At 40.7% G+C, this 17,838-nt stretch overlaps 1 protein-coding gene and 1 pseudogene across 2 annotated transcripts in view; one reads left to right on the plus strand and one right to left on the minus strand.

The window, feature by feature from the left end:
• The window catches only part of LOC138176686 (mitogen-activated protein kinase kinase kinase kinase 4-like), a 228,437-nt gene extending 211,017 nt beyond the window's left edge, over positions 1 to 17,420 (plus strand). For both annotated transcript variants that reach the window (XM_069107490.1, XM_069107491.1), the window contains 3 exons: positions 3,089 to 3,248; positions 12,192 to 12,331; positions 15,814 to 17,420. In XM_069107490.1, coding sequence (XP_068963591.1) covers positions 3,089 to 3,248; positions 12,192 to 12,331; positions 15,814 to 15,894 — 381 coding nt within the window. In that variant the 3' untranslated portion in view covers positions 15,895 to 17,420. The remainder of the gene's footprint in view (positions 1 to 3,088; positions 3,249 to 12,191; positions 12,332 to 15,813) is intronic.
• LOC138176685 (large ribosomal subunit protein eL32 pseudogene) lies at positions 8,609 to 9,246 on the minus strand (annotated as a pseudogene).
• Positions 17,421 to 17,838: the final 418 nt, after the last annotated feature.

Below are 17,838 nucleotides of genomic sequence, written 5' to 3' on the forward strand. Positions count from 1 at the left end.
TGGTACTGAAATCCAAAAAATTCTCACCAGGAAGGATCTAGGAATCATCAACGGGATAAAATCCCTTCCTGAGCAAACAACTAGTGGGATTCCAAGCCTTTTGAGTGCTTGAAGAGGTAATGATGGGGGTGGCCAGGTAGCACAGCGAGTAAGAGCACGGCTCCAGTGTTGAGAAGACCTGGAGATCGAATCCTGGGCTCAGACACTTAGCACCCACCCAGAAACACCTGGCCGTGTAACCTTGAGCAAGTTACTTAACCCCAATTGCTTAGGGGCGGCCAGGTGGCTCAGTGAGTAAGAGCACCGGCTCCAGTGTCAGGATGACATGGGGATCAAATCTGGGTTCAGATACTCAGCACCACACCCAGAAATAACTGGCTGTGTAACCTTGAGCAAGTTACTTAACCCCAATTGCTTTAAAAAAAAAAAAGAGGTAATGATGATGATGAGAAGGAAGAACAGCAGGAGGTAGATGATAACAATAGTGAGGAGGAGAAAGAATAACAACATCTATTTCTCTGGTGCTTTATTAAGATTTACAAAGTACTTTCCTTTAAACAACCTGTAGTGAATAGAGTGCTAGACTTGGATTCTAGAAGATCTGGGTTGAAATTCCTCCTCTGACACTTGTTAACTATGTGGCCACAGGGTTCTCTGAGCCTCAGTTTTTTTTTCATCTGTAAAATGGCAATAATGACAGAGCCTAGCTCTCAGATTTACTGTAAGCTTCACGTGAACTAGTATATTTCAAGTACTTTGCAAACCTTAAAGTACTTCATAAATGTAAGTTACTATCATTATCCCCATTTTATGGATGAGGAAACTGTGGCTCAGAGAGGTGAAATGTCTTGCTCAAGGTCACTACGTACCAGAGCCATGATCTGAATGTAGGGTTCTTGACTTGACACAACTAATTCTTAGCTTGTATTAAGAGTCTGGCATCCTGGTCTAGTTGATAGTTCTGCTGTATTCTGCCCATCAGACCCCATTGGAGAATGATATTCATTCCTGAGTGCTACATCTCAGGCAGATCATTGATAAAGCTGGAAAATGTCCCAAACAGCAAGATCAATACAACAAAATGTAAACATGACCTTGAGGTCATGCCCCAGGAGGGCAGGATGAAGGAATTGAGGGTGACAAAATAAGACTCAGGAAGCAAAATTGTGAAGGGCTTTCATATATGAGAGGGATTAGACTTGTTCTGCTTGGCCCCAGAGGGTTGAGGGTTTGGAGAGGTGTCCAAGCTGTCCACAAGCAGAACGGGCACCTCTGGAGATAGTGGGCTCTCTGTAACTAGAGGTCTTTAAGCAAGACTGGCTAATGACTTGTCGGTGATACTGTAGAGGGGATTCTGGGTCAGGTATGAATGACTTGGACTAGATTGCTTTAAAGTCCATTCCAGTTCTGAAATCCTGTAATTCTTATCACTAACAGTCTATGATTCCAAGTCCCTGGCTCTTTTACTCTTTTCTATCCTACCAGAAGAGAACATTTTCTAATTACTATATAAGATAGGGGAGTACAGGAGGACAAAATTAAGCCTTAGGCCTTTTAAATCACTCCTTTTTACAGCAGATACCCAGCCTAATTAGGATAACTCATGTATGTACCAAAATAAATTTTTAATCTGAATGCCCCAATATCATCGGCCTCTCAGGAGAGCGTGGATGTCGTTCCTATGGGTTCTTCCTTTTTAAAACAGAACATCCTAAAAATAAATGCTAGCTTCAAGCTGCTGGATCAGAAATGCTATGCTTCTTCGAGGGGACCCCAAACTGTTCAGAGGCTTTGCTTACTTTAGGGATTGTGAAGAGACAAGAATTAGCTTTTGGTGTCTATAGTTCAGTCTCATTGGAAAATGCCTACATCGAGACCTGCTGGCTCTCTCCTGGTCTTACACTAGCACCTGAACTCTCTTCCTCTCCTGCCCTTCACCTCTCCTCTGAACCAATAGCTCATGGGAGTACCAAGGCAACACATTAAAATCAGTCTCCGACTCTGGATCCCAGTTTTAGTTTTGCGGATAGTAGTGGCCGAGACATGGACTCAAGCACCTGGCCTGAGTGCTCTCAGTTTGGCAAGGACAGCTTCTACACTCCCTGTGGTGGTCAGTAAATGGGATTGTGGATGTGGGGGTGGAGGGATTGGGCTGGGTTAAAAGAAGCCCTTCCCCATGTTACTAGTTTGGAGATGGTACCTAAAAGCTTGATGATGTTTACTTTGGGGGAAAATACTTGACTGGGAAAATATCTAGTTCTGGAATTCGATTTTGTCACATACTACTGTTGTATGCAGCAGGAGAGTTAGAAATGCTGGGATGTTCTCTCATGCCTCAAACATCTCTCTTGGTAAATGATCTGGATGTTTGTTATCTTTTTTTCTGTATAGTAAATCTTTCACATTTAATTCCTGACCTTATCCAATTGTTATAGTCTACTGAGTATATAGTAGGGATGGTTTCTTTGGTCAAATATCACATAGGAAATTAAATATCCACCAAAGATGTCCACATTTAGCAAAATGAAATATTTGAAGCTTAGCACACTTTAAAAATGTCTAATGATTCTATTTCTAGTTTGATTAGAAATTCTTCTTAGACTCTAAATGATTCATAAAGAATGAACGAGTTTAGGGTGTGTACTCAGGCTTGGTGTCTATTATCTTAAAGTCTTCCTATGATGAACCGATTAGCTGTTGGCTGGCCCTTGCAAAAAATCCTTTTTGAATCAAATGAGACCTCTTCTTCCATGGTTTGTAAACACCAGTTCCCTGAGAAGAATTCAGGAGATTCCTCTGTGTCTGACATCCACCTCAACTTCTTCTGAGCTAGGATTTCCTATCAAAATAAAATGAACGATTGACAGGGACTATTTTATGAACTCTAGCATAATAACAGAAAAGAGATTCTTTCCATGCTTTGGAGAGAAAAGCATACAGTCTTGTTCTGAAATAGATGTTTCTTTTCCCTTCCCTGAACTGTATACCTGCTTTGTGTTCATTGCACTTGCCAAATTCCTTTGATTGATGTAGGCACTGGGATTGTAGTCAGTCTGGTCATCTAAATCCTTATAAAATATCATTCCAGATACAGGGGAGCATTCAGCCACATACTATCATCATCCTGCCCAATACCAGTGGCACAGAACTTCTGCTCACCTATGAAGATGAAGGTGTCTATGTTGACATATATGGACATTTCACTAAGGAATCAATTTTGCAGTGGGGAGAAACACCAGCATGTGTGGGTATGTATGAGACATAGTCCCCACCCAAAAGATTTGGTAGAGACTTCCTAAATGTTCAGATAGTTATCATGAAAAAAGAGCTTGTCTATGGCTTCACACATCCTTTCATTGGGGAGGCTCAGCCTGCTGGCTGCTAAATATATATTCTGTGCTTCATTTGGGGCAAGGACACACTTTGGGATGTTGGAGTTGGTGTTTGTTCACAATAATCACATCACAGCCTGATCAGATTTGATTCTATAATCATATATTAATTTTGATTTTGTTTACTCTCCATGCAGGATTTATATAGACAGTGAAAATGCACACCACCACCCCACTTCCAGCTGATTTATTCCTGTATCTGCCTTTGTTAAAGAGACCAGCACATAGAAAGGGGGAGGAAATGTTTACATCCTTCACAGTAGTATTTCATGTAGAAATATTTCACAGGCTCGTAGGATCCTAGATATATCAGGCACAGAGAACACAAAATACCAGGAGTTTGTACTCAAGTCCATAAAAGCTCAAGAAAACTGACCTTCTTTCTCTAATGAACTCCATTCCCCATCTCACCCAGATTGTAGTCATAGCATCATGGGACTATGGAATTTAGAATTTAAAGGGACCTGTGAGATTATCTAGTCTAGGGCTTCTTAAACTTTCCACTTGCGATCCCTTCAGCACTTCTTAAACTATGGGTCTCGACTCTTTTGGTCATGAAGGGGTTGTAACCCAGTTTTAAGAAGCGCTGAATTCTAGTCTACCCTTATTTTATTTTTTTATTGTTTATTTGCTTTTTACTTGATAACTTCAGCTGTTTTATACCACAGTCATCTCCCAATATCTCCTTCCAGCTCCCCTTCATGGAATCTTTCTAATAAAGCTGCAAAGCCAAATATACTATCCAGACAGTTCATAAAAACTGAGATTGCATGTGCAGTATTCCATACTTGTCTCCTACTTCTCTATTGAAAGGGGAGGTGTATGCTTCCACATCTGTGTTCCAGGATAAATATTGGTCATTGCAATTAATCTGAACTCAGAGATACCTTTGAGTATCATTTCCATCATGGTAGTCGTTATAGGTGCTTTTCCCTCAGTTCTACCTTGCTTCATAGAAGTTCTCCCCACGCTTCTTTTGCAGAGTACAATAATATTCTATTAAATTCATGTACCGCACTTGTTTAGCCATTCCCCAATGAAAAGACATCTACTTTGTGTCTAGTTCCTAGTCCAAGTTTGACAGAACCAGTCCTTTAATTAAGGGGATTTGTTCTGTGAAGTTTGGATTCAGTCAAAGGGCTGCCCTTGAGAACCTCGAGGGCCCCATGTGGCCTTGAGGCTGCAGGTTCCCCAATCCTGGTCTAGTGCCTTGCCCCACCACAAAGAAGTACTGCTATGAATGTTTTCATGTATATGGGACCTTTCTTTGTATCTCTTACCTCCTTGGGAATACCCCAAGAAAGAAAGGAAGTTGCCTTGACTGTTCATGCTTGTGGGTACAAGTCCTTTGTGTTTTGTATTTTTAGTCAGGTGCCCTCCTGATATCTGACTCTCCCAGAAGTGTCATTCGTTACTCCCTTTTGTGTTAGGATCAACCATTCCATAGTCTTCTTTATTCTCTCTTGAACTTTCTCTACTCGTTTGATTATATTGGGCTCTATTTGGCCTTAAGCACTAGTGACAGGTTTAGGGTGAATGGACTTCATTGTCACAACCTTTGATATTTTTCAGTTGTGCAATTCCACTATTTTTCAGATGAGGAAACTGAGGTCCACTGAGGGGAAGTAGCCTGCTCAAGGTCACCTAGATACTAAATAAGAACTGCCCTCCTTTATCATAAAAACTTTCCATACTTGCTTAACAGCCCAATTGAACCTAGGAGCACTGTGTTGGTCTGGATATTTTCTTGGTGTTCAGACACTTGAGAAAATTCACTTGGTCGGTTGTGTTCTGTGCAAACCAGAGACACTGGAGGAGTGTCACAAACAGGCCCAGAGAACCTGCAACCAAATATGCCCATCTGGCTAGAAGATTCCTGTTACTCTGAAGCCCATAAACAAATTCTCTCCACTCTTCACCCCTACCCCATGATGGAAAGTTAGATGTCTGGACTGCAGCCATTTAAGTAACCTCCTGATCAGTTCCCCAGACATTCTGACTTTGCCCTTGCATTAGACTCATACATTCCATACACTTGCATAGACCCTCTCGACCTTTCTCTCTCTAGCTCAGTTAGGTTGGGCTGCATGTGGCAGTGAGGACATTGGTGGCACAGTTAGGGCAAAAGTACTTCTTTGGCATGAGTGTTTATGGTTTCCAACAGTGAATGTGTCCAAAAAGAAGGGATTCTGTGACAATATTTTAAAAAGTGCCCTGAAAACATGTCCCCAATTCTTCAAATAGGTGAGAGCCCAGAAAAGGTTGAAAACCATCAGCTCTCAAGGAGCCCATTTTCAGTGACAGAGAAGGCAAAGGCTCACAACATAATTGACAGATCTGGGGCAAGGAAACCTAAAAATAACAAATCTGGGTCTAATCTTTACAGTGACATCTCTGTAACCAACATGTTCATCAGAAACGGAAATAAGGAGGTTCATTTCTACTAAGAAATAGAAAAAAGTTCACTCTGTTAGCACTATTTGATACTTAATTGTAGGGATCAAAGGAGTGGTGAGAAATTATAGGATAACAGTCAGAGATCTTGAACTGGAAGTGACTTCAGAAGCTGTCCAGTTCAACCTCCTCATTTTTACAGAGAAGGGAACTGAGGCTCAAAGAGGTTAAGTGACTTACTCAGGGTCCCACAGTTAGTAAGTATCAGAGACAGGATGTTGAACTCTCATTTCTGGATCCACATCCAGCACTCCTGTGTCTTCTAATTCAGGCCCCTGTCCTTAGGCACAATACCTGACCCCAAAAGTTAAAATATTTCATCAACATAGATCTATCAGAGCTGAAAGAGAAGAGAGACCCCATCTAATCTAGCCCTGGCTTTATACAAAAGGGGGAGAAGGGACATGCCTAAGGTCACTCACCCAACCATTGGCAAAATTGGAACAAGAACCCAGACTCCTTACTCCTAGTCAGTCCAGTGCTTCTTTTACTCTGGCGTGAAAACTTTATTGATAAGGCTCCCCTTGGGGCGGCCAGGTAGCACAGCGAGTAAGAGCACCGGCTCCAGTGTTGAGAAGACCTGGAGATCGAATCCCGGGCTCAGACACTTAGCACCCACCCAGAAACACCTGGCCGTGTAACCTTGAGCAAGTTACTTAACCCCAATTGCTTAGGGGCGGCCAGGTGGCTCAGTGAGTAAGAGCACCGGCTCCAGTGTCGGGATGACCTGGATCAAATCCGGGCTCAGACACTCAGCACCACACCCAGAAATAACTGGCCGTGTAACCTTGAGCAAGTTACTTAACCCGGATTGCTTTAAAAAAAAAAAAAAGATAAGGCTCCCCTTGTCTCCCCCAAAGGACGTTTGATCTTTAAAAGGGGACAAAGTAATGTAACATCTCTAGTGTGGGGTTCCAGGCATCCAGCACAGTGTAGTGGTGGGATGGGGGTGGGGTGAATGGGAAGAAATGTATGCAGGGGAATTAGTTTCTAATGCTTACCTAATTATGGAGGTAGTGAACCCGTAATTATCTTCTGGAGTAGAAGGGTATCATGGCATGGACAATGATCCTAAAGCCCCTCCAGCTTGGCCTCAGACTCTATTGGTTATGCTTTTCTTAAAGTTAATAGAATTTTATAGACTTCTCCTTATGTATATGTAAAATAAATGATAGATGATGAAGCAGCTGCCTGCCTCCTGACAGAAAGGTGATAGACTAAAGATGCAGAATGAGAAACATATTTTCAGACAAGGTCAGTGTGGGAGTTTGTTTTGTTGGACTATTCATATTTGTTATAAGGGTTTGGTTTTGTCTTTTTGGTGGGAGGGAGTGAAAAAGAAAGAAAAGAAATTTTTATTAACTGGAAAAAAGCAAAATAAAATGAAAGTTACATAAAAATAAAATAAGAATAAAATAGATGAATTCTAATTTCCTATCCACCTCTAAAATAATGATTTTTAAAATTAAAGTAATTGGTTGGTAGGTTTTGATAAAATAAAATAAATGATAGTATTGTGAAAAGACATTTGGATTTTAGGTTGAATCTGTAAAATTAATAATAGCTGGCATTTATATAGCATCTTAAGGTGTGCAAAGAGCTTTACAAAAATTTTATCTCATTTGATCCTCACAAAAACCCTTGAGGTGGGTGCAATTATTATTCCAATTTTACAGATGAGGAAACTGAGGCAAACCCTGCTGCTGTTAACCCTGCTGCCACAAAATATAGTGATAGTTGAGACTTTTCCATTAAGTAGCCTGGAAGCTATCAAAACCAGAAAAAGTCCTTGGAGGACTCTTTGGGCAAGTGACACTAAAAGAACAGCTCCCTTTTTGAAGTACCTTCCTAGCAGATAAGACATAAATAATTGTGACCCTCTCTGAGCACTGAAAAGGGGGTGTGCTATGGAGTCACAACTCCTAAAATTCTGGAATAATCAATTTCTAAGTGCACCACCTTGGGCAGCTAAGTGGCTCTGCAGTGGATAGAGCACCACACCTAGAGTCAGGAAGACCTAAATTCAAATATGACCTCAGACATTTACTCTGTGACCTTGGGCAAGTCACTTAGCTCTGTTTGCCTCAGTTTCTTCATCTGCAAAATGAACTGGAAAAAAATGGCAAAGTACCCCAGTATCTCTGCCAAAGAAACCCCAAATGGTATCACAAAGAGTCATATATAACTGAAATGACTGAACAGCAACAGTTAAGTTCAAATCTGACCTCAGAAACTTAGCTGTGTGACCCTGGTCAAGTCACTTAACCCTGTTTACCTCAGTTTCCTCATCTGTAAAATGAGCTGGAGAAGGAAATGGCAAACCACTCCAGTATCTTTGCCAAGAAAACCCCAAAGGGATCACGAGAGTCAGCATGACTGAATAAAATAACTGAACAACTCTTTGATGCCAGGCCACTGTCTGAGACTCATTTTATGGAGAAGAAAACTAAGGCTGAGAGAAGAGTGTCTGGAGTAGGTTGTAAACTCTGGTCTGGTCTTCCTGACTCTTGGCTCAGTGCTCAATCTGCTGTGCTACTGTGCTGCCTGTTAACATTAGGGAAAGAAATGCAGAAGAAGCCCTCAAATCAAGACCTGAAATAGGGTAGGGCACTGGCCCACTTTTCAGGAAGCTCTGAAACCATCATATTTTCTTTTCCCTTACTTTGAGTCTTGCCGATAAGTAATTTCAAACTCAAAATTGTGTATTGCAACTTCAGAAAAGCCCTTCTAAATTTCTCCCATTTCTTAAGTTGGAATTATTAACCAATTTAATATCATGTTAATTAGCTGCCCTTTTTTTGCAACAACAACTGATCTATATTTTTTCTACCAGAAAAATCCAATGAATTAAAACTTCCCACAAATCCAGGTATACACAATGAGAAGAGCTCCCCCAAGTCAATGTTTGACATTGTCCTGAGCCCTAATAAATCTTTTTTTTTTTTGTAGTTTGAGGGTTTATTTAACACAAATAAAAATGTGAAAAGCTTTTTTACTCATTTTCTTCACTCCTCAGTCTAGCGTTTGGATTGGTGATCTTGATGGCTAGCTGAGCTGCTCTCTCAACAATAACTTTGCGATTCTTAGAGGAAACATTGTGAGTAATCTCAGAACAGTACGATTTGTTGCACATCAGGAGCACTTATAGCTCTTTGACATTGTGCACCAAAAATTTCCTGAATCCACTTGGCAGCATGTGTTTTGTCTTCTTATTGTTTCCATAACCTATATTGGGCATCAAGATCTGGCCCCTGAATTGCCTTCACACCCTGTTGTCAGTGCCTCTTGGTTTATGCCAGTTTCTCTTGAACTTGACATATCTGTCAGACTGGTGCCGGATGAACTTTGTGGTCCTCTTTTTGACGATTTTCGGCTTCATAAGGGGTCTGAGGGCGGGCATGGTGCCAGTGAAGAGATAGCGGCCCCTCCACAGGAAGCGTTGACAGAAAGAGAGAGAAGGCCTAATAAATCTTTACAAAAAATAACTTTGGTTGGGTGGCTAGGTGGTGCAGTGAATAGAGCACTGGCCCTGGAGTCAGGAGGACCTGAGTTCAAATCTGGCCTCAGACACTTAACACAAAAAACTAGCCATGTGATCTTGGGCGAGTCACTTAGCCCCAATTGCCTTCCAAAAAGCAAAAAATAAAAATAACTTCGTCTCTCTGAACTTTCCATCAACCGTATGAAGAAATGTTAAAATACCAAGGTGTAGTATCAAAACTCAGGCAGTCTTTAACTAAACAGTCTATGGTTTGGAAGGTTATGAGACCTCTTTTCCCCAGTCCCAGCTAATACAATGCAATACATCATATATTTGATGGTAGGTTAGACTTATAAGTTGTGGTAAGCCATGCATTGATGTGTCTGTCTTAAAAGTTTTTCTATCAGATTTTGCTTTTAAGACCATGCTGGAAACCATGTGATAGCAAAACCTTGGGCCTGGCAAGTTTTAGCACACAGCTGAGAAATCTTTGTTTAATTAACAAAACATGCACATACTATTTGTAATCAAATGTCAGTAGGTATGGAGATGCCAACAAACTTGGAATATTTTTTTAAGTGTTTTATTGGCATTCTTTTGTATTTCTTACATTACTGTCACTTCCCAGTGACCCTCTCTGCCCAACAGGGCCCCTCTTTTAACAAATTAGCCCAGTTGAAAAAAACAAATCAATACATTGACTATGTCTAAAATTGTATGCCACATTCTGCACATGAAGTCCCTACCTCTCTCCTGATTCTTGGAAATCCAGTCATATCTCATAAGGTTATTGTGAGGCTCAAATAAGAAAAATGTATGTAAAGCTTTTGCAAACTTAGAAGTGCTATAGAAATTTTGTTGTTGTTGTTATTTTGGACTGGACCTTATGGTTACATTGATCCCACCTTCCCTCCCTCCCTCTCCCAATGCATATCAGTATCTGTTCTGCAATTTAGGTTTTTGAGAGTTGCCTGGGGGCAAAGAGAGATGAAGGGATTTTACTAGGGTTCCCATAGTCAGTAAAAGACAGTGTCCAAGTCCTAACTGAATGGGATGCACAAGTGGAATCTGTTAGTGCTGTCTGCTAGGGAAGCACTTCTAGGCGCTAAACTCATATGGGACTCATGTTTCCTGGCCTGCTTGGATCCAGGGAGCATGAGAGACACAAGGAAACAAAGGTGTCCCATCTAAGGAAGAAAATTAACACAGTTTATTCAGTGTACTAAACACTTATGAAACAGGTACCTGCGCTGTGCCTCATGTTAGGGACTTGTCAGTTTCCTGAGTCTGAGTATATATATATAAAGATAAATGAAGAGGTGAACAAATGTGGGGGTCAGGGCCCACATGAGACCAGGTGAGCATGGCTCTGGTCTGCAAGCTACTTTGGGTGGCCATCCCTAATCCGAGGGCTTAAAGTACCCTGGCTCTGGGTGCTAGGATCCTGCCCAAACAGTTTGCACTGAACTATGAAAGGGAATGTGAGTTGCTGGCAAGTTCTCGGTGTGTGCTCAGACTCAGAATAGTTCACAGTACCTTTGGCAAAGAGATTGCTACTTAAGTGGGCATAACCTTTTAACAAGCCTTTTCATGCCTTTTTGAGATATATAACCCCAGCTTAGGGACGGCTTTGGTTTAAACAAAGACATTCTAATAACTCCAGCAAAGTTCAAAAATACAAATGGGTCGGTAGTGTTAAATTTCTTCCCTTTTACAAAGAAGAAAAAGAAAATTGGGTGAATCTGGAATTCTGATCTCTCTCCTTACTCAATTTGATATTTTCTGAATCCTTTCAGCTTCTGTCAAAACCTTGATATTATTTAAATGTTAAGGTTTTTCTTTATTTATGGAAATGGGCTTCCCTATGAAGAATGTGTCCTCTGAGCTCTTTCATTCAACTTTAATGATATTCCCTTCACAGCACCAGCTGGTTGAACAGCTATTTACATAATGAGGGTTTCTGCATTAAGGCACTTATTGTCATAATCTTTATTGCCATAAAGTCATATAAAACTGCTAAAAACCTTCAAAATCCTGGTCAAGAGAGAGCCTTAAAAACTTCAAATCTGGTTAAGTCCTGCTTAGAACATGGAAATCTATTCAATTACATTACAGATGCTATAATCAATACCCTGAGCTACTCCTTTTCCTTAACAGTTTTCATTACTTAAGAGTCCATCTGCTTCCCACATACTTCATTTAAACAGGAATATAGATAATTGTGGTTCCACTTCATTTCCTTCAAAGCTTGACTCAAGTGCCACCTTCTACCTAAGGTGTCTCCAGATCCTCTCTTTCTCCTGTCCCCAGACATTGGTACCTTCCCCTACAAAATTACTTTGTATTTGTTGTGTATATACTTATATAAACTGATGTCATCTCCCCCATAAGAATGTAAGCTCCTTGAAGGCAGGGGCAGTTCCATTTTTTGTCTTTGTATCCCTAGTGCCTAGCACAGTGCTTAGAATATAGAGTAAAATATAAATATATGCTTATTGATTGATTATACTGTATTTAAATGAGGAGTGTGAGTGGATTTGAATTCCTGTTTAAAAAAAAATCCATTCTTGATTCTCTCTCATAATGAGGATCAAAGATCAAATCGATAATGGAAATCCAGAAGCCCTGTGTCTGCCAGATGTCACAGTCCCACAGCAAAAGTACAAAGATTTGGCACAATGAACAAGTCTGAGTACCAAGAGATGTTCCCAACCAGTGCCACTGGCAAGCTACAGCCACTGGGATGAGGAAAAGACGCAAGGGGCTGACTGGGTTCATTCACAAACTGGATAGTCTTTCAGTAACCCAGAATGGAGCACAAATGGCAGCTTTCTAAGTTTTTCCTTTTGCTTTTCTGTGATCAGCCTATCTCCAGTCAAACCAGATCATGGGCTGGGGAGAGAAAGCCATCGAGCTACGCTCCGTAGAAGCTGGAAACCTGGAAGGAGTGTTTATGCACAAGAAATCCCACAAGCTCAAATTTCTGTGTGAACGAAATGACAAGGTGCGTATGTTCTGGAGGAACAATTAACCAGCAAAAGTTGGAAATTAACTAGTTTAACCAAGTGAGAGATGTGCTTTTCCTTGCTGCTCATTAAGAAAGAACTAACTGTCTGCATAATGTTGCCAAAGGCAAATTCACCTTTCCCAGCAGAAATAGCTGGGGCATTTCTTGATTGAGTAAATGATTAAATGTGATTTTCAAAGGAAAACATTTGCAAGAAAAATCAAAGATTCCAGTCATGTCCCAAGCAGAGCTTAGCCATTATTTCTTTTGCTGTAGAACAGGTCATTGTATTTGAGCCATAGGCCCTTTTCTTTTCAGATTAAAATAAGGCCTTTAAACAGACTGTAAGAGCCTTTTAAAACTGTCTAGGTAGCCTGAAGTAAAGTGGAGGTTTGGCATCTGCCTTTGATTTGATCAATATTGACAACCAAAGCAAATGATTCCAGGCAAGAAGGAGGAGGGGTGAGAGGGCAGAGCTTAGGATGGAGGACCTTTATCAAGCTCAAGTTAGAAAGCTCATAAGGCTGAAAGTGGGCAGCAGGCAGGGCCAAGGTGCCTGGCCAAGGTGACTCATAATGAATGAATGCATTAACCAAGTGAAGCCACTGGGTCAGAAGCAGAATCCCAGGCAAAAAGCTCTAGAGCTGGTGAATACCTTGGAGATCATCTAGTCCAACTGCATCATTTTACAGAGAGAGAAACTGAGGCCCAGGGAGGAGAAGGGACATCGAAAAGGTCACATAGGTAATAACTGTCAGAGCAGGGATTTGAATGCAAGTCTTTTGACATTAAAGCCAGTCAATTTTCTAGTGCATTGTGCTGAATGGCATCTTTGGTTGGCCCCTTTAAGTATACATGTTTCATTAGATGAAAAAAGAGTCATTACAGATCACAGCTGTCAATAAGAAATATATTACATACACATAGCCCATCAAAGCAGCTACTTAGCAGGAGAGCCCTTCCACCACTTCTGAGGGTCTGCTATGTATGGTCTGTGCCAAGGACATTGGGGAGTAGAAGGGGTGCTTTTAGCTATGTCAGGAGAAAACCAATGTATTCTGGGCTTGCTCCCAGTATTTTTCAATTTGGCCAATTCCAGTGGAGGACATGAACTGTTTTGATCCTAGTGTGCAAAACCAGGAGCAGTGGGTGGAAGTTACAGAGAAGTAAATTGAGGCTTGATGTCAAAGGCGGGGCAGGGGGGGCAGTGTGTGTGGAAAACTTCTTAACATTTAGAATTGTCATGAAGTGCAATGGGCTGCCTCAGGAGGTATGGTGGCTCTCCCTGCATTAAAAGTATTAAATGAAGGCTGGATGATCCTTTGCCAAGGATGTTGCTCAGGCGTGGTTTGGACCACATGGCCTCTGTGATCCCTTCCACCTCTAAGATTCTTTGCTTCTCAAAGTATTTCTGAACATTTGAAGTGGCCACTTGAGATACTCAAATTGTCTCACATCAGAAGCTTGTCCTGTGGCAGCTATAATGTTAGCAAATTTGGGTTCCCAGGGACATAAAATGAAAATGAATCATTCATTATATATTTTTTTAAAGCAATCGGGGTTAAGTAACTTGCTCAAGGTTACATGGCCAGTTATTTCTGGGTGTGTTGCTGAGTATCTGAGCCCGGATTTGATCCAGGTCATCCCGACACTGGAGCCGGTGCTCTTACTCGCTGAGCCACCTGGCCGCCCCTACATTCATTATATTTTGCTATAAATAAGACAATGTCATCTCCCTGGTCTTCATTCCAAAAATTTTGCAAAAGGTATCAGCTTTTGAGAGATGTGCAAGGGAATTTTTGAACCCTCAGTGATCAGGAAATACTGTAAGAAGTCCCAAGCAGTGATGATTCAGAATGCGTTTGGGCTGTACTGGCTTTGACAGGCAGGCAGCTCACAAGTTGTTCTTGTAAATGTGGTAGTTGGCAGAGTTGGTTTCATCTTGTGTCCAAGGGAAACTAGAGAGGCGGTATGTAATGTAGTGCACCCAGGGATCTATCCTTGGCCTTGTATTATTCATCATCTCTATCAACAGCTTCAGTGAAGCAATTAAAAGGGATACAGTAGCTAGGTGGTACAGTAGATAGAGTGCTAGACTTGGAGTGAGGAAGACCTAAGTTCAAATCTAGTCTCAGATACTTTCTAGTTGTATAACACTGGACAATTCCCTTAACCTCTATCTGCCTCAATTTTCTTCTCTGTAAAATGAAGATAATAATAGATAGTACCTATCTTCCAAAGTTGTTGTGAGTACCAAATGAGATAGTATCGCTAAAGTTCTTTGTAAAATATCTATAAAGATGATGATGGTGATGATGATGATGATAATGCTAGCAGATTTGTAGGCAAAACAAAGCTAGGAGCAGTAGCTAATATATATTGGTTGTCTGTGTCAGGGTTCAGAAACGTCCCAACAATATAGACTAGTGGGCCAAATCTCACAAGTTGGAATTTAATAAGGAAAAGTGTAAAGGTTCACATGTGTGGTAAAACAACCAGCTTCACAAGTACTGAATGGGCAAGAGGACCATTTGTCTGAAAAAGATCTGGGGCTCAAGTCAACAGTGTGGCATGGCAGCCAAAAAGACTATAATATCCCAAGGAAGGCAGGCAATAGTTGTGAAATGGTACCCTGTCCTAGTCAGACTGCATTGGAAATAGCATTGTGGGCTCTAACATTGGAAGGGACCTTCGCCATCATTTAGTGCAACCTCCTTGTTTTACAGATTGAGGAAATTGAGTATTGGGTTCCATTCTGGCCACAACATTTTAGGAAGCACATAGACTCTTTGGAGTGTGTCCAGAAGAGGGCAATCAGGATAGTGAGAAGATTTGAGCCCATGTCTTGTGTGAATCAGTTGAAGAAACTGGAGAAGAGAGTACTTAAGCACAACATGATAGCAAATAGTCTTCAATTTCTTGAAGGGCTGTCACACGGAAGAGAGATGAGACTTGGTCTGCTTGGCCTAGAGAGCAGAACTAGGAGTAATGGGGAAGGGGGAGGGGCAAATTTAGGTTTAATGTAAGGAAAAACTTGCAAATGGTTAGGACTGTCCCCAAGTGGCATGGGCTGCCCTGGTCCCTGGAGGTCTCCAGTCAGAGGCAGGAAACCCACTTGTCTGAGATAGTGTAGGATTCTTGTTCAGGGATGGGTTGGATTAGAGGCCTCTGAGATTCTGTGATTTGTACCACATGTATTAGAAAGTGATAACATTGTGTTTCTTTAAAAAGAGTGCAATTCATCTCAGACTTTACACTAATTCAGTCTTTTGCTATCTCTTTCTCTGGCCCTCATTATCTAAATTAGTAAGTTTGCATAAAGTTTACACAATAAGTAGTGTTATTCTCATTTAACGTGTGAAAGTAAATTGAAATTGTAGTGTTCAGTCTTTTTTCTCTTGCTCAAATATCAGGTTAAAATTGTCTGAACTGCCAGCTGATGATGTCTCAACTTCTCTCCTTTTTTTTTCTCCCCTAAGGTATTCTTTGCCTCTGTCCAATCTGGCTCCAGTCAGATTTACTTTATGACCCTTGGGCAAAATACGCTCTTCAACTGGTAAACGCCGGAAGAAATGGTTGGATATTTCCAGGGATTGAAATCGTGTCAAATACAATGAAGTTTGCACACATGCACACATTTGCACTTTTCATCTGCAAATATCTTGTCATTCATTCAGTTATCTTTCCGTTGTATTGTTCAGGAAATTGATGAAAACAAACATTCAGCTTATAATGTAGCATAGAGTAATTCCAATGAGAAATGCAGCTTGTAGAGAACTATTGCAAGCTCGATATACTCTCAAAGGAGTGTGCTCTCTTTTATAGAATTATTTTAAGCTTGATTACTTTAACTTTTGATGTATTAACCTTTATTTACTTAGTAACTCTGTGTGGATTTTACAATGCAGGATTCATAAAAACCTGCCACAAATGTTATTCCAGGCAATTTATTGGCATTGCTTTTTGTCCAAAAGAAAAAAAAATGATACGAATCTGAACTGATTTTTGAAAGCTAGAACCAAATGCTGAGTCATAAGATAGAGATGACAGAAACAATGCCATAAACCAAACAAAGGTGATGCCTTGGTTCCAGGAGCACACAATAACAGAACAGGGGAAAGTTACATCTCTTTCCTCCCTGCCAAAGTTTAATGACCTGGACATTAAACTTTGTCAAGACACAGAGTAATAATTATCTATCTATATTAGTTTTTCCCCATATTATATCTACTTCCCTGTAGTGTAGACTTTTCCTCTGATACTTGGTCTTCCATGAATAAGATCCTGAGCACCTATCATTGATGGTTTAAGAAAAGAGGCTCTCAAATGTTACATAGGCAATGGCTGGCTTGATAACTCATGGATGATATACTTGGATTCTTGGCCTGCTAGACACAGAGACTGAAGAAAGGATTTTTGCAATATTTTAAATTAGGTATCTATTAAAATCTCACTCCAAAGAAAGACTGACACCACAATTCTGATCCACTCTGCTTTCAAATTTGCTCTTCCATTACTGAAAACAGGCAAAATCTATTCCCAATGATTGCTGAGTAGAAGGGTGGCAATGTGGTATAGTAGACAGACTCTGGATTTGGTACCAGGGAAGCCTGCATCTGACACTTAACTGTGAGGCCCTGGGCAAGTCACTTAACCTCCTTGAGTCTTGGGCAATTCTAAATTTGTAGTCAGGGGATTGGGGTTCAAATCCCAGCTCTGCCATTTAACACCTGTGTGACCTTAGAGAAGTCACTTATCCTTTCTTCACCTCACTTTACCCCTATGTAAAATGAGAGGGATGAACTGGATGGTCTCTGGGGACCCTTCTAGCCCTACAGCTAGAATCCTATGACTACAAGTTATGAATTGCTCAAGGTCAGCAGAGGAAATTTCAATATAGTTATAGTCATCTGTCATTGACTATTGCTGAATATTAGTTATATTATAAGTCAGGCCGTTCCAACACGTGTATCAAGGGTGCTGGTTGTATTTTTACAGCTATGTAAGTTGCCAAAGAGCCAATGAAAAGGGAGGAGAAAAGGAAAGAAAGAAAAAACTTTACCAAAACACCCAATATAGTTCATTACCAAGTAAATGAGGACTTGTCTCTAGAGTTTCCTTTATAGACATTTATATTTTCAGGGGTTTGTATCCTGGCCACATAAAGTGGGATTAAACTTGATAACATATAATCTTGGCTCAGGATTAATGAAAGACTAGTGATTTTTTGTTATCCTTAGCTACATATATACATATTTGCTTTCAAATGAGTAGTACTAGAAATACAGAGGCTCATCTGAAATGTGTTGGCAATAAGTAGATGAAACATTTTAGTTTGCTTAAAGATGAGAACTCTTTGAAATAATTAGACTGAAAAGTTAAGTCTTGTCCCATTTCTACTGTGCCTATGAGTCCCAACATGAATCAGGTGTCCGGGATGTCCTTTGTGGTATACCACAGAAGCCATCCAGCTAAGTGGCAGCAAGTACCTCTCTACCCCCATC

Source organism: Petaurus breviceps, unplaced genomic scaffold (assembly GCF_028583685.1).
Source record: "Petaurus breviceps papuanus isolate PSGF00001 unplaced genomic scaffold, PetGlider_PUasm1.0 90133, whole genome shotgun sequence".
In the NCBI taxonomy this organism is placed as follows: Eukaryota; Metazoa; Chordata; class Mammalia; order Diprotodontia; family Petauridae; genus Petaurus; species Petaurus breviceps.